This window comes from Spodoptera frugiperda, chromosome 4 (genome assembly GCF_023101765.2).
Source record: "Spodoptera frugiperda isolate SF20-4 chromosome 4, AGI-APGP_CSIRO_Sfru_2.0, whole genome shotgun sequence".
In the NCBI taxonomy this organism is placed as follows: domain Eukaryota; kingdom Metazoa; phylum Arthropoda; class Insecta; order Lepidoptera; family Noctuidae; genus Spodoptera; species Spodoptera frugiperda.
The window spans coordinates 574,421-586,418 of record NC_064215.1 but is presented as its reverse complement, the minus strand read 5'-3'; the positions used below and the strand labels follow the sequence as shown (position 1 = coordinate 586,418).

The window sequence follows — 11,998 nt, the reverse complement described above, 5'->3', positions numbered from 1 at the left end:
CATTTATTATTTCTTGCATCAAATTTTTGTAAAATTATTCATTTTTATCAAATTAGTAATACTTAAAATAAGACCAAAAAATAGTAAATCAATCTATGCAATTGCCATATAAATAAAAATATGTCAACTGTCAGGTAACCGCGTTCCAACTACCAAAGAAACATAATCTTAAATTTTTTACATTAGACAGAGAAAGGTTTATTAGAAATTCAAGTTGTATGCAGAGGTTGTTATGTTAAAAATTGACATATTGTTGAAACGTCATTCCTCCACAAATTCACATCTGTGCAGTGGTGTGCACCGTGGACTAGAATATATTTACTTTTAAAAATACGTGTTAAATATTAAATAGTTTCACTATTAATAGTTTAACGTTCTTATAATACTCGATTTAGGTTGAGGAAGAAGAATTTTAGTAGGATTATATTTATTTGAAGGTTCGAGAAAAGACATAACCATGCCGCCGAAGAAAGCTAGCGGTGGCGGCGGCGGCGGCCCGAGTAAAAAGACAGAGGCGAAGAAAAAGGATAAAGTTATCGAGGTGATGAATATAACCCGTTATAGAACATTGCATTACGAGTGTTTATGTTAAACGCTAATATTTTCTGATACGTCTCTCATACAGTATATTGCACAAATATGGGTCATGTCATCGTCCTTTATTCTCTGAAATTCATATAGGTAACCAATTAACTCGTATATTTATCAGGTCGCAGAAAACTAAGGGAACTATCTCCCTAATTTGGTTAAATTCCCATTCATAATAGGAATTCTAAACAGCACAAACAAGGATCCTAAACTAAGACTCTTTAATTAACAGGATAAGACCTTTGGGCTTAAAAATAAGAAGGGAGCGAAGCAGCAGAAGTTTATCCAGCAAGTAGAGAAGCAAGTTAAGAGTGGCGGCATCCACCCTGCCAAGCCTATGGATGACAAGAAGAAAGAAAAAGAGGCCAAAATGAAGGAACAAAAAGAATTAGCGATGCTGTTCAAACCCGTGCAGACACAGAAAGTTGAAAAAGGTATATAAGATAATTAAATAAGTTTATCCACCTATTCTTGAGTGAATAGGTTGCTTATGGGTAGGCATGCTCTATCGTTGGTCACATCATTGCTTACCACCAGGCCGATTACAAATAAAAAAAATTATATTTCACAAATCTATTTAATTTTTACATTAATGATAGACAAAGATGTTGTACTTATTGTTTTATTTTTTGTTGATTAACATTTTAATGAATAAATTAAATATAAGTGATTTGTAACAAGGGAAGTGCACAAATATTTACAGATCCCGAAATTCAAGTAAGAAGTAATGAATTTGTTTGTGTCCTATAAACCATGCCTTGAGCGACATAAACATCTCGCCACATAGCTCATAAACTCAGGCAACTACATGTCTCGGCTACAAAGAATGTTGATTAATGTCAATATAAACCTGTTAAGGACAAAAAAAGAGTGAACATATCATAGGATGTGCATTCTCAAAAGTCTCTATAGCTTAATATCCCATCTGATTAAAGCCAGATTGGATGAGTAGGTAGATTAAAAGAGAAAGCACAAAATTAAGATTTAAATTGTATTTCAGGGTGCACAATATGAATTAAAAGTTACCTATAAATCTGTAATTTATTAAAATATTTTCTCCCAGGTACGGACCCCAAGTCAGTGGTGTGTGCATTCTTCAAGCAGGGCCAGTGTACGAAGGGAGATAAGTGCAAGTTCTCGCACGACTTGACACTTGAAAGAAAGGTATGTACTTCAACTATTTATAGTTTTACTAGCGGACCCGACATACGTTGTCCTGTCTACACATCTTTAATTTGAAAATTTGTCGGATCCAATGTCATGAACATTCCCAAATCAACAACTACTAATAAATTAAAAATTAATTAAAAAACATTGTCCAGCGGACAAAATTGTAAATCTAAACCATTATCAGATCTCCCCTTAAACACACAAAAAATATCATCAAAATTGGTCCAGTCGTTTAAGAGAAGTTCAGTGACATACACACTTACAGAAGAATTATATATACAAAGATTTGTATTATAACTATCATGACATACATGAACCTATTAAATAATGAAAAACACAGGTTTAAAATAATGAGGCAACTGTTGTTATTGTCAGTTTCATTTTTCCATGGAACAGACAAAACTTTTGTGATCCAATATGATTGTTGTTCAGTACCCTTAGTATGAGTTTGCTTTAGGTTTAAAGTAATTGAAACGAGAGGGCATTTGGCTGAGTGGTTGATTTACTCGAGCCGAATTACTTTAAATGTAGAGTAAACTCTTACTATGGATACTGAGTATGATGTTTATGTGCAACTTGTATGTTTGTAAATACCCCATCATCTTTCAAGTTACATCATTGAAATAATTGGTGTCAAATAAACCAGGGCAGTTTAAAACCTTAACTAAAATAAAATACATTGCATCATTTTGTGAAGTTTTGTGTTAGTCTAAACACATTTAAGACTAAATATCTCTTTTCTATTCCAGGCTGAGAAACGATCCCTGTACGTGGACATGCGAGATGACGACGACAACATGGACAACTGGGATGAAGACAAGTTAAAGGAAGTAGTTGAGAAGAAACACGGCGAGGATAAGCAGAGACCCACCACGGATATTGTGAGTTATATTCAGTTTTATTGTCCACAGTTATTTAAGTATTTACAGCAACTTTGATATGAAAGCTATTGTATGTTAGTGTATGTAGTAATTCGTTAGTCAAGTTTTCGCCAGTTAATTTTAGATTTGTAAGAATGTAATGCAGCCGTTTTACTAAGAATTTCGAAAAATACACAATTTTAAATTTGATTGTACGGTTGTTGCGGTAGCTGGACAACCGTCTGCCGTGCAACGTGTAGTGGATTCGGTTCCCGCACGGAGCTACTACTTTGTGTGATCCACCAATGGTTGTTTTGGTTCTGGGTATCCTGTGCATGTAAAATTGTATGTTTGTAAACGCACCCACGCCACAGGAAAAAGAATAGTGTAATTCTCAAAAAATAAAATAAAATTAAAAATGACAGTCACATGCAGGAGTAATAATAATGAAATTTCAAATTACAGATCTGCAAACATTTCTTGGAAGCTGTAGAGAAATCAAAGTACGGGTGGTTTTGGGAGTGTCCCTCTGGTACTAAATGTATATACAGGCACGCTCTCCCACCAGGCTTCGTTCTGAAGAGGGACAAAAAGAAAATGGAGGAGAAGAAGAATGAGATCTCTCTTGTCGACCTGATTGAAAGAGAGAGAGCCGCACTTGGACCCAATCAGACAAAGATTACACTAGAAACTTTCCTTGCCTGGAAAAAGAAGAAGATTAAGGACAAACATGTAAGTTTTGCAATGGTTATACTAGCATTCTGTCCGTGGCTTTGTCTCATTAATAGAATATTTGCCAAAGTTAAAGTCAAATCATTTATTCCAATTAAACCATAAAACAGTACTTTAGAAATGTTAACAAATTAAGAAATAAATAATAGTAAACTTAGAAACCAGGGAAAGTGTAGCTTCGAATGGAGAAGAACGAGTAAGAAACTCCAATTGTTACTTACTCATTTAATAAAAATACAATGCAACAACAACAATAGAATGCCTGTTGGTCTAGTCTAATTGGGAGCATAAATACTATAATGCAGAAATGCTCCATTGCGACGATGTGACGAATATATGCTTTTTCGGAAACATCCATTTTATAAAAATATTTAACCATAAAAGTATCTAAATGCAATAATCATCAAACCACAGATGACCTACAATTGGTTTAACAAAACCAGTATAAAAACAAATTGTATCAACACAGGACGCTCAAACGAAGGCGGAGGAGCAGCGTCGCAGCGACTTCAAGGCGGGGCGCGCCGTGGGCCTGTCGGGCCGAGAGATGTTCTCCTTCGACCCGGCGCTGGCCGCCGACGCCGACGAGGACGACGACGAGGCCGTGGACCTGGCCACCTACGGGGACGAGGAGGCGGACACCACCGAGTACAGAGAAGTACAGTTCGACCTCATCGCTATGGAAGCTTCCGAGGTCAGTATACTTAACACAGCCGTTTATTTTCAAAAAAAGTCAAAAGTCAAAGCATTTTTATTATTTTTGATGAGTTTCCGAAATATCGGAATATCGGATATATCCGAAATCCGAAATATCGGAGTACTCATCATAACTGGCTCGTCATCACTCATCATAACTGGCACCAGTTAATCCGTGATCATTGCTCTTGCAACAGTGCCGAAATATCGGAAACTCATCAAAAATAATAAACATGGTAAATATCCCGTAATAAGTTCTAATAATAGTGTTAGTGACCATGTCAGTTTAAAAACATATCAAAGCATTTATTTCAATTAATCCTAAATAAGGCACTTTTGAAACGTCAAATTGAATTGTCCGTCAGTCTGTCTGTCAGTGAAGCTAGGCGCTCGTTCCAAAGTGTTGCTTCGAATGGAGAAGAACGAGCAAGAAACTCCATCGTTAAGGAAGAAACTCCATCGTTAACTGCAATGTATGTGTGTGTGTGTGTGTGTGTGTGTGTATGGGGGACGGGGGGCGCAACTTGTTACTAAATTTTTTGACGTAGATATCTTTAGTTTACATGACCTTAAATGTTAATTTGCATCAAAGCTTGTTTTTAAAAGGGTAGTAAGCAGTTGAAGTAACTTGATTCTGTGGCCAAACCTAGTCAAGTTCGTCCCGTCATTTCCTTTTCTAGCGCAAAGTCTGTTGACGTTGAGTGAGCTCTACTTAGTTTAGAGTAGCTCACCGCTCGTCAGACATAGCGTAGAAATAAGATATACACGGTGTAACAAAAAGGGGGTACACATATCAATTGCACTATTTCTAGATAACATAACAAACGATACGGGAAGGGTTTTTTAAACTCATGTTTTCATGGTACCAAGTTATGAATTTTTCCAATCGCGCCGCCCCGCGAATCAAAATTAGGTAGACAGGTACTAGGCGATCAGATTGACTGAAAAAATGTTTCCTAATATTAGTGAGTGATCCCTGTAGTGTTGTGACACGTTTGTATGATTTGAAATCAGGAATTATGCGATACCGAGTATTGGATACTAATTTTTTTTAAACGTATTTTAAGCTGAAACTTTGTGTAGAGATTCTATTCAACCTGTATCCATCAGGGCTTCTTGATGTATATGGGTATTTTGTTACACGCTGTATAAATAAACCTATGACTGTGCCATCCCCAGGCGGACGACACGGGCACCAAAGCGACGGAGGACAGACTGCAGCAGCTGGGCCAGGGGCTCGCCAACGGGACCGCGGCCGACGGCGACGGCAGCCAGCCCTCCAACGACGGCTCCAACGCCGACGCCGCCTCCGCCGTACCCATCAACGAAAACCTCTTCTTAGACGAAGATCTAGACGAAGAACTTCAAAACCTAGACCTAGAAGACTAGTATTTATAATTATATACAAAGTGTGACGTCATTGGACCGTGTACGTGGTGATAATATCGTTCTAAAGCCTTTGCTTATTGGTGACACGGGAATTTGTTGTTGATGAATAGAAATGTGACTTAATGTCGCGTTTTTAGAGTTGATATTTCAATACAGGTATGTAATGAGTGTGTAGGCAACAAATCAAAGCTGTTCCTATGTAATAGAGTTGAAATTCCAATGAGTATAAAATCTAATTTAAAACTACCATGCTCGTTGGAATTGCAACTTTATTCTAACATGTTTAAGTTACATTTTTATTCAACACTTGATTTAATTGCCGTGCCACGCAATAAGTTAGGTCTAAATCATTAGGTTTATTATAAAAATGTAAATGACAAAGCTAAAAGCGTCAATTTATATAAAAGTGTAGTGTTGTGTTAGGGACGGTCCCACTTTGTATAAGTCCCACACGTCTACCGTCCCGGGTATAAAATGTACTACAGAATAATAAAAACGGGCAAATTCATTACAACATTATCCTACTTACAAGACAATCGATTTTGAGCTCTATTGCATTCGCTATAAGACAGACGGTAGCTGCAAGGAATGACTTGCGAAATATAATAAGAACGGTTTACTTGCAATTTCATACTTATGCCAATAGAAATAGAACTTAAAATCGATTGAATTGTGCATTAGCCTTTGTTTGCAATTTTATACGCGTTCTTTCCACAGTTACTCCTTATGTCCTATATATGTATAAGTTTGTACTATTTATATGTCGTCCTCTCCTGACTTTACTCAGGCGCTATTTATAAACATTTTTTTAAGTGAATTCGCATTTTTTTTCCATAGTTCGACCAATACTTATGTACAGTACCTGTCGATAAATATTGCACATCGGCCTTCGAAGATCGGCCAAGTCGCCACGTATAAGTACTGTTTATAAATGATGAGTTGCTAAAACTAGTCGAGCAGAGTATAAAATTAAAAATAAATTATTATATTTTTCGGCTTACTCATGTAACTGTTTGATGAGGTACTCGACTCGACTAGTTTCATGCTATTCTAGAGGCTCATATTCATGAGTAGCGTTCCGAGTGGTGTAAAACGTAATTAATTTACTATATATATTTAAATATTATTTTATAAGTTATTAACAACTTCAAAATACCTAAAAAAGGAATAAAAACTAAAAACTTAAAACTAAAATAAAGGAAAAAAATCAATAAAGTATAAATACTACTTATAATACTTCTTTTTTAAGTAGTATTTAGCGGTTTTTAAATAAATATAGATAAATATATATAAATACATTTATCTATATTTATTTGATTGTAATTGATTTTGTCTCACGAAAGTTATAATACAAATATAGAGAAAAATAAATAAATCGTAATTTCACAACAAATTGTCTCGTCAAAAGTCGATGTGCAATGTTTATCGCCAGGTCGTGTATACAGTGGTTTAAGTCGTACTAGACAAATCTTGTCCAGACAAAAATACATACATAGTCATTAAAAATATATGTTTCACACTTAAATGTGCAATTGTAACGTGTATCGAATGAAATAGTCATGAAAACTGAATGTGAATGTAGTGCTCATAAATAATAATGATTACTCTGTCAGCAACAAAATAATAACGTATATTATGTAAATAAAATAACGTATTTTCAATTAGATGCTTGTTTTATTTTCATTAAACATGTTCTTCTTTAAGTAAATGCTTAAATTGTATTAAAGATTTACACTTGAAATGTCTTTAATACATGCTATATAAAATGCTGTATAGGTATTTAAATTAATGCCTATTTTCGAAACCTACCTTAGTTTTGCTAAACAATGTTCTTCAGCTTTAAATATTATCTACTAATTTACTATAGAGTATAGATATACATTATTTTAAACATACATAAGGCACATTTTTATAATAATTATCGTGAGACAAACTAAATTAACTAAAAACACGGTTTACACACGCGGCGACGTCTCACAGCCTACTGTCTGCGCATTCTACTCATGATGAAGAGCTTTTCTCCATTAATGTACGTGAGTAAACCGTAATTTTTAGTTAAATAAGGCACATTATTTTCTTATTAACACGTTCACTGCCACGAATATTTTTTTGAAGTTCATAGCGACGCCGCCCTGAGAATATACTGAGAATTTAGGACACGCCTGGCGTGTTCGAGTCGTAGTTATAGAGATTCTCAAGAACACGCTTGGCGTGTCGGTGGCATTGAACGTGTTAATATTCTTTATAAATAATTCAGTTTTCAATAGCCAGCCATCGCGCCGGGTTTTCAATCGTGATCATATCGATGAGGTCCGGCGAGAATCCCTTGGATTTCATCTTTGGCAGCACGTTGTTGATGATGTGTGCGTAGCCGTGGCCGCCGAATTTAGTCTATAAATAAACGGAATAAGTACAAAAATGTTTCCTAATTCCTGCATATTGATATACATACATACACACATATCGTCACGCCTTTAATCCCCGAAGGGGTTGGCAGAGGTGCACATTATGGCACGTAATGCCACTGTGTACACCCACTTTTCACAATTTATGTTGTAAGTCCCATGTAATGGGGTATGCCATGTAATTTATGTTATAAGTCCCATGTAATGTAATAGGCATATTGATATTACATTAACAATCAGTAACTACAGGTTGGTAAGTTTGCAAAATGCCACAGGGCCTCAGTCGGAAGGGGCCCCCGTTCGTCCTTTTCTATTTTTATTGGGAACATCCGTTAAATTTGCCACGGGCGCCGAACGGTATAATTGTAGTTACGGCTATGTGGACAGTTGAAATAATTTAAATTTTATTATAATGGGATTTTTGGATTAAACAGTAATTCGGTTCAGAATCGGTCAGAGAATTAAATCAAAGGCGTGATAGAAAATAACAGATATTGTCAAACAGACGAGGTCATTATTACAACACAGTTAAAGTTGATTATTGGAAAACAGTTTAAAGGTCCTAACTCAATACTGTCACAAAGAAAACTGAACTCAATTGAAATAACTTTAAAGTTTAGAGTTCTAAATCATTGGTTCTGTACTCACCAGTCTGTGTTTCGTATGAATGTCGTGAGACATCAGTATCCTGTTTCCTCTGCCCTCTTTCACAAGTGCTGCCATCTTTTGTATTCTTTGGGCGTCGCTCAACATGTCCGTGGTGACCTCAAGTTGGTAGTAGGAGACTTCAGTGCCGAACAAATCGAACTGGCAATATGTGCCGAGCTGGGCAAATTCCAACAAAATTTCGTCTTCTAGTAGTGTGCCTGAAAATTATAGTTTATGTAATACAGTAAAATAGGCAGGCGTTCGGGCTACGGCGCGTCGCGTTCTCATCGAAGCCATCAGTAGGGCTGATGCCTGATCCGGAGCTGCGGACTATCTAGCGAGTTTACCAGGGTACCGAAAAGCAGGCGTAGAAACGGGGTGGTTTTTAGTCAGTAAGAGTCTGACAGTCCTTCTCGCCTCGCCCAAGGTAGAAGTCATTAAATGATTTTCCGCCCATAAAAAAAGCTGTTGTGGTAGCGCTTGCCATTACGAAATTCGTCTGCTCATGCCATAAAAATCCTAATTACTGGTATTATAGGTCCTTCTCTTGGCTCCGTACCTAGGTAATAAGATGGCAGATTACTTACGGTCCAAATGCGACATGACGACTTTGTCTGCGGAGCCGCCGGCCTCCAAGTAAAGCCGTATGATTTCGAAGGGTGCCTCCTTATTCCGGTGAGGATGGAAGCTCACGCCACATTTTACCTGCGGCTGCAACTCCCCAGCAGCCTTGATAGCCTTGCGTTCAAAATCTAGAAGAATGAAAATCAATATCTGAGTAATTAAAAGAGAAAAGAACATTAAAGGTTTTTGTGTTCGCAAAATGGCGCTATTGTGGCATGAGGTCATATTTGTCTAATAGCTGTAGATACAGCATACAGTAGCAAATAAAAATGGACGGTCAAAAGATAGGAAATTCCGAAATTCTATTTCACATATAGGACCAGACGCTTTACAGGCTCTAGTGAGTGAACACAAAAACGTTAACCCTCTTTCTCTTACCTCTCAGTGGCCAAACGCTAGCAATCTCTCCCATGAAACCAGCCTTGACTCCTTCGAAATTGACGCATCCCTTCGTCAGCTCTTGCAGCATGTGGTTGTAGACATCTTCAGTAGATTTCTGCAGGGTGTCTCCACTCTGCAAGTCCGCTATGTAATGGCCCGTTCCAGCAACGATGTGGACATTGCTGGCTCTTGACACATTCTGGTAAAACTTTAAATCTCGGTTCAAGCCTTCCGTTGTGTTTTCTACTATAGTTCCTGAGAAATATATGGTAATAGAATTAAATAGCTACTATAACAATCGCTTTTGTCCTTGAATAAAATTCCAGTATACAAACTTAGGACAGCCATTACTCGCCACGGCCCCCATAGAATTGACGTGACTACGCTTAAGTACGTTGTGTTTCGCCGTGTGAGTTGACTAATTGCTGGAGATCCAATCTAATCCAGTCTCTCACGCCTAAGTCCCCAATAACATCACCAAAAGGCCGCCAATACTCTTCTCTGCTGCTCTGCTTTGAATGTTGCAGATTCCCATGAGTGGCGCTCAGTACTTACCTCGCTCAGGACTTATAACACAAATGGTGAAAAGTGGTTGTACATTGTTCTAGCGGCATTGCCGTAATGTGTACCTCTACCTACCCCTTCGGGGATAAAAAGGCGTGACATTGTTGTACCATAAAAAATACAATTCGACCCTGGTCGTCCACAGACAGGTATGTTTGTAGGCTTTCAGTTTAGACAAAAGAAAAGTAATTGAGAATGAAGAATGAACATCTTTAGTTACCTCCTCCAGCAATTTTGTATTCAATGACATCATCAGTGACGGCACTTTGGGCTGCATCATCGTCTAACTGCAAGTTGTATCTCAAGCTGTATGGGTACTGCCTCACAAAGCCTATTCTATGGAGCTCTAGGCTTGGAGCTTGGAATTTGCCAGCCAGTGTAGATGGTGGCTCTCTGTAGAAGTGCTCGAAGTTCATAGCCAGATGTTCATGGGTCAGTGTGCGCCCTAAAACCGCTGGACTCACGTCTCCTAACACTGAAATTATTGACATCAATTTGTGATTTCTAAAAAAGTAATAGGCATGTCAGATTCCTTGTTTTAACGGCTTACATTGTAAGCCTTACAACTATTGACGCGGTAACTCATCTAGTCCGTCACAGTTACACGTCGACGTCTTTCGTGCAATCTGTCTATACCTATGACCCCCGGTCGTTGATTGAAACTAGTCGAACTACTGAAATTCCATTCCTATTTTCGAAGTAGGTAGGCCTACTTACTAAAAGACTAACATAAAGTTGATACCAATACCTGAAGGATTTATCAATCTCTATAGACAGTCATGGGACTCATGGGCAATATGAAATATTTATACCTACCTATGAAAAACATATCTGATTGAAATTTTCGCCTGTACCTACCCGCACAATTTAGTAACGATGCATTCATAACACAATAATAGTCCTTAGTTCTTACTGCTTTATTTATGTAGGTAAATTAGCTTACTGACAATACTATCTAAGTCATTAACAAACAAATCTTTGACTAGATAGCTAATTCTCGGTGATTAAATATTTGATGTTTTTGGTTTTCCCCGTAGATAAAACTAGAAATAGAAACCAAACTTTCGTAATGTGGTTATTGTCTAATACGATCAAAATAATTGAACAGACACGCGTAATTTTCGTTGTATAGCCCCCATAACATCAACTAAAATAATTTAAGTGCTGGAGAGCCATGCTTCGGCACGAATGGACCGGTTCGACCGGAGCGATACCATGGCCTCATAGAAACTCAGTGAAACAACACCTGTGGTGTGAATGAGGTTACCGGAAGTATAACACCCCCTTCCCAATCCCCGGCACCCAAACAACCATTAAATTCCTAACCCCCAAAAGACCGGCAACGCACTTGTGGCGCCTCTGGTGTTTCGGGTGTCACGGGCGACTGCGATTGCTTACCATCAGGTGATCCGTCGGCTCGTTTACCGGCGTTTAACTTAAAAAAAATGAACTATAAAATACTTACCGGTTTGCACCTTCGACGACATTTTGAACTAATCAATGTTTAAAAAAAATATGTACCTCACTAGAGCAAAGTTGGCGCTCAACTGCGTCAAACAAATTATTTAATGTTGTTTACTTTATTGCTTATCAATGCAAATATTTATACCTAAAGTAAGTGTATCTAAATACAGAGATAATGTACCTATGATATTTAAAAGATACCTATGAATACGTGTAGATATCTTGTCATGCGCAAGCACAAACTAATTCTATCGTATAGTGTATTATCACCCAAAGTACGAAATAATAGACAGTAAAACACTACTCAGTGTGTTATTCGATTCGATAACCAATGAAACTGGTTAACGAGGTCAAGTTTGCAGACGAACATAATAAACACGCAGTGCTACCATATTTAAAAATAGATCTCGACGGTTCCATCCATTCTGTCGCGTTTTATTCTGCGTTGAACGGAACGCATTACGCGGGAATTTCAAG

At 37.5% G+C, this 11,998-nt stretch overlaps 2 protein-coding genes across 2 annotated transcripts; one reads left to right on the top strand and one right to left on the bottom strand.

Annotated features, from left to right (window-relative positions):
• The first annotated feature begins 255 nt into the window (after positions 1-255).
• Positions 256-7,099, top strand: LOC118272587 (zinc finger CCCH domain-containing protein 15 homolog). The gene is made up of 7 exons (XM_035589183.2): positions 256-541; positions 821-1,022; positions 1,652-1,752; positions 2,508-2,639; positions 3,084-3,350; positions 3,820-4,044; positions 5,226-7,099. The coding sequence occupies exons 1-7, from the start codon at positions 458-460 to the stop codon at positions 5,433-5,435; spliced, it is 1,221 nt and encodes a 406-aa protein (XP_035445076.1). The 5' UTR covers positions 256-457; the 3' UTR covers positions 5,436-7,099.
• Positions 7,090-11,751, bottom strand: LOC118272586 (phosphotriesterase-related protein). The gene is made up of 6 exons (XM_035589182.2): positions 11,523-11,751; positions 10,278-10,532; positions 9,491-9,748; positions 9,076-9,240; positions 8,489-8,706; positions 7,090-7,826 (listed from the first exon to the last, which is right to left on the bottom strand). Exons 1-6 carry the CDS (start codon positions 11,542-11,544, stop codon positions 7,689-7,691), a joined length of 1,056 nt encoding a protein of 351 aa, XP_035445075.2. The 5' UTR covers positions 11,545-11,751; the 3' UTR covers positions 7,090-7,688.
• Between the last annotated feature and the right edge of the window lie 247 nt (positions 11,752-11,998).

Bases quoted from the DNA above. Each gene is read 5' to 3' on its own strand.
- LOC118272586 (XM_035589182.2), bottom strand. From the start codon at position 11,544: ATGTCGTCGAAGGTGCAAACCG. The intron at 9,241-9,490 runs GTAAGAGAAAGA...TCATTCTTCTAG, and splicing joins TAGCGTTTGGCCACTGAGAG to ATTTTGAACGCAAGGCTATC. The intron at 8,707-9,075 runs GTAAGTAATCTG...TATAATTTTCAG, and splicing joins CGTCATGTCGCATTTGGACC to GCACACTACTAGAAGACGAA.
- LOC118272587 (XM_035589183.2), top strand. From the start codon at position 458: ATGCCGCCGAAGAAAGCTAGCGGTGGCGGCGGCGGCGGCCCGAGTAAA. The intron at 1,023-1,651 runs GTATATAAGATA...ATTTTCTCCCAG, and splicing joins GACACAGAAAGTTGAAAAAG to GTACGGACCCCAAGTCAGTG. The intron at 4,045-5,225 runs GTCAGTATACTT...TGCCATCCCCAG, and splicing joins TCGCTATGGAAGCTTCCGAG to GCGGACGACACGGGCACCAA.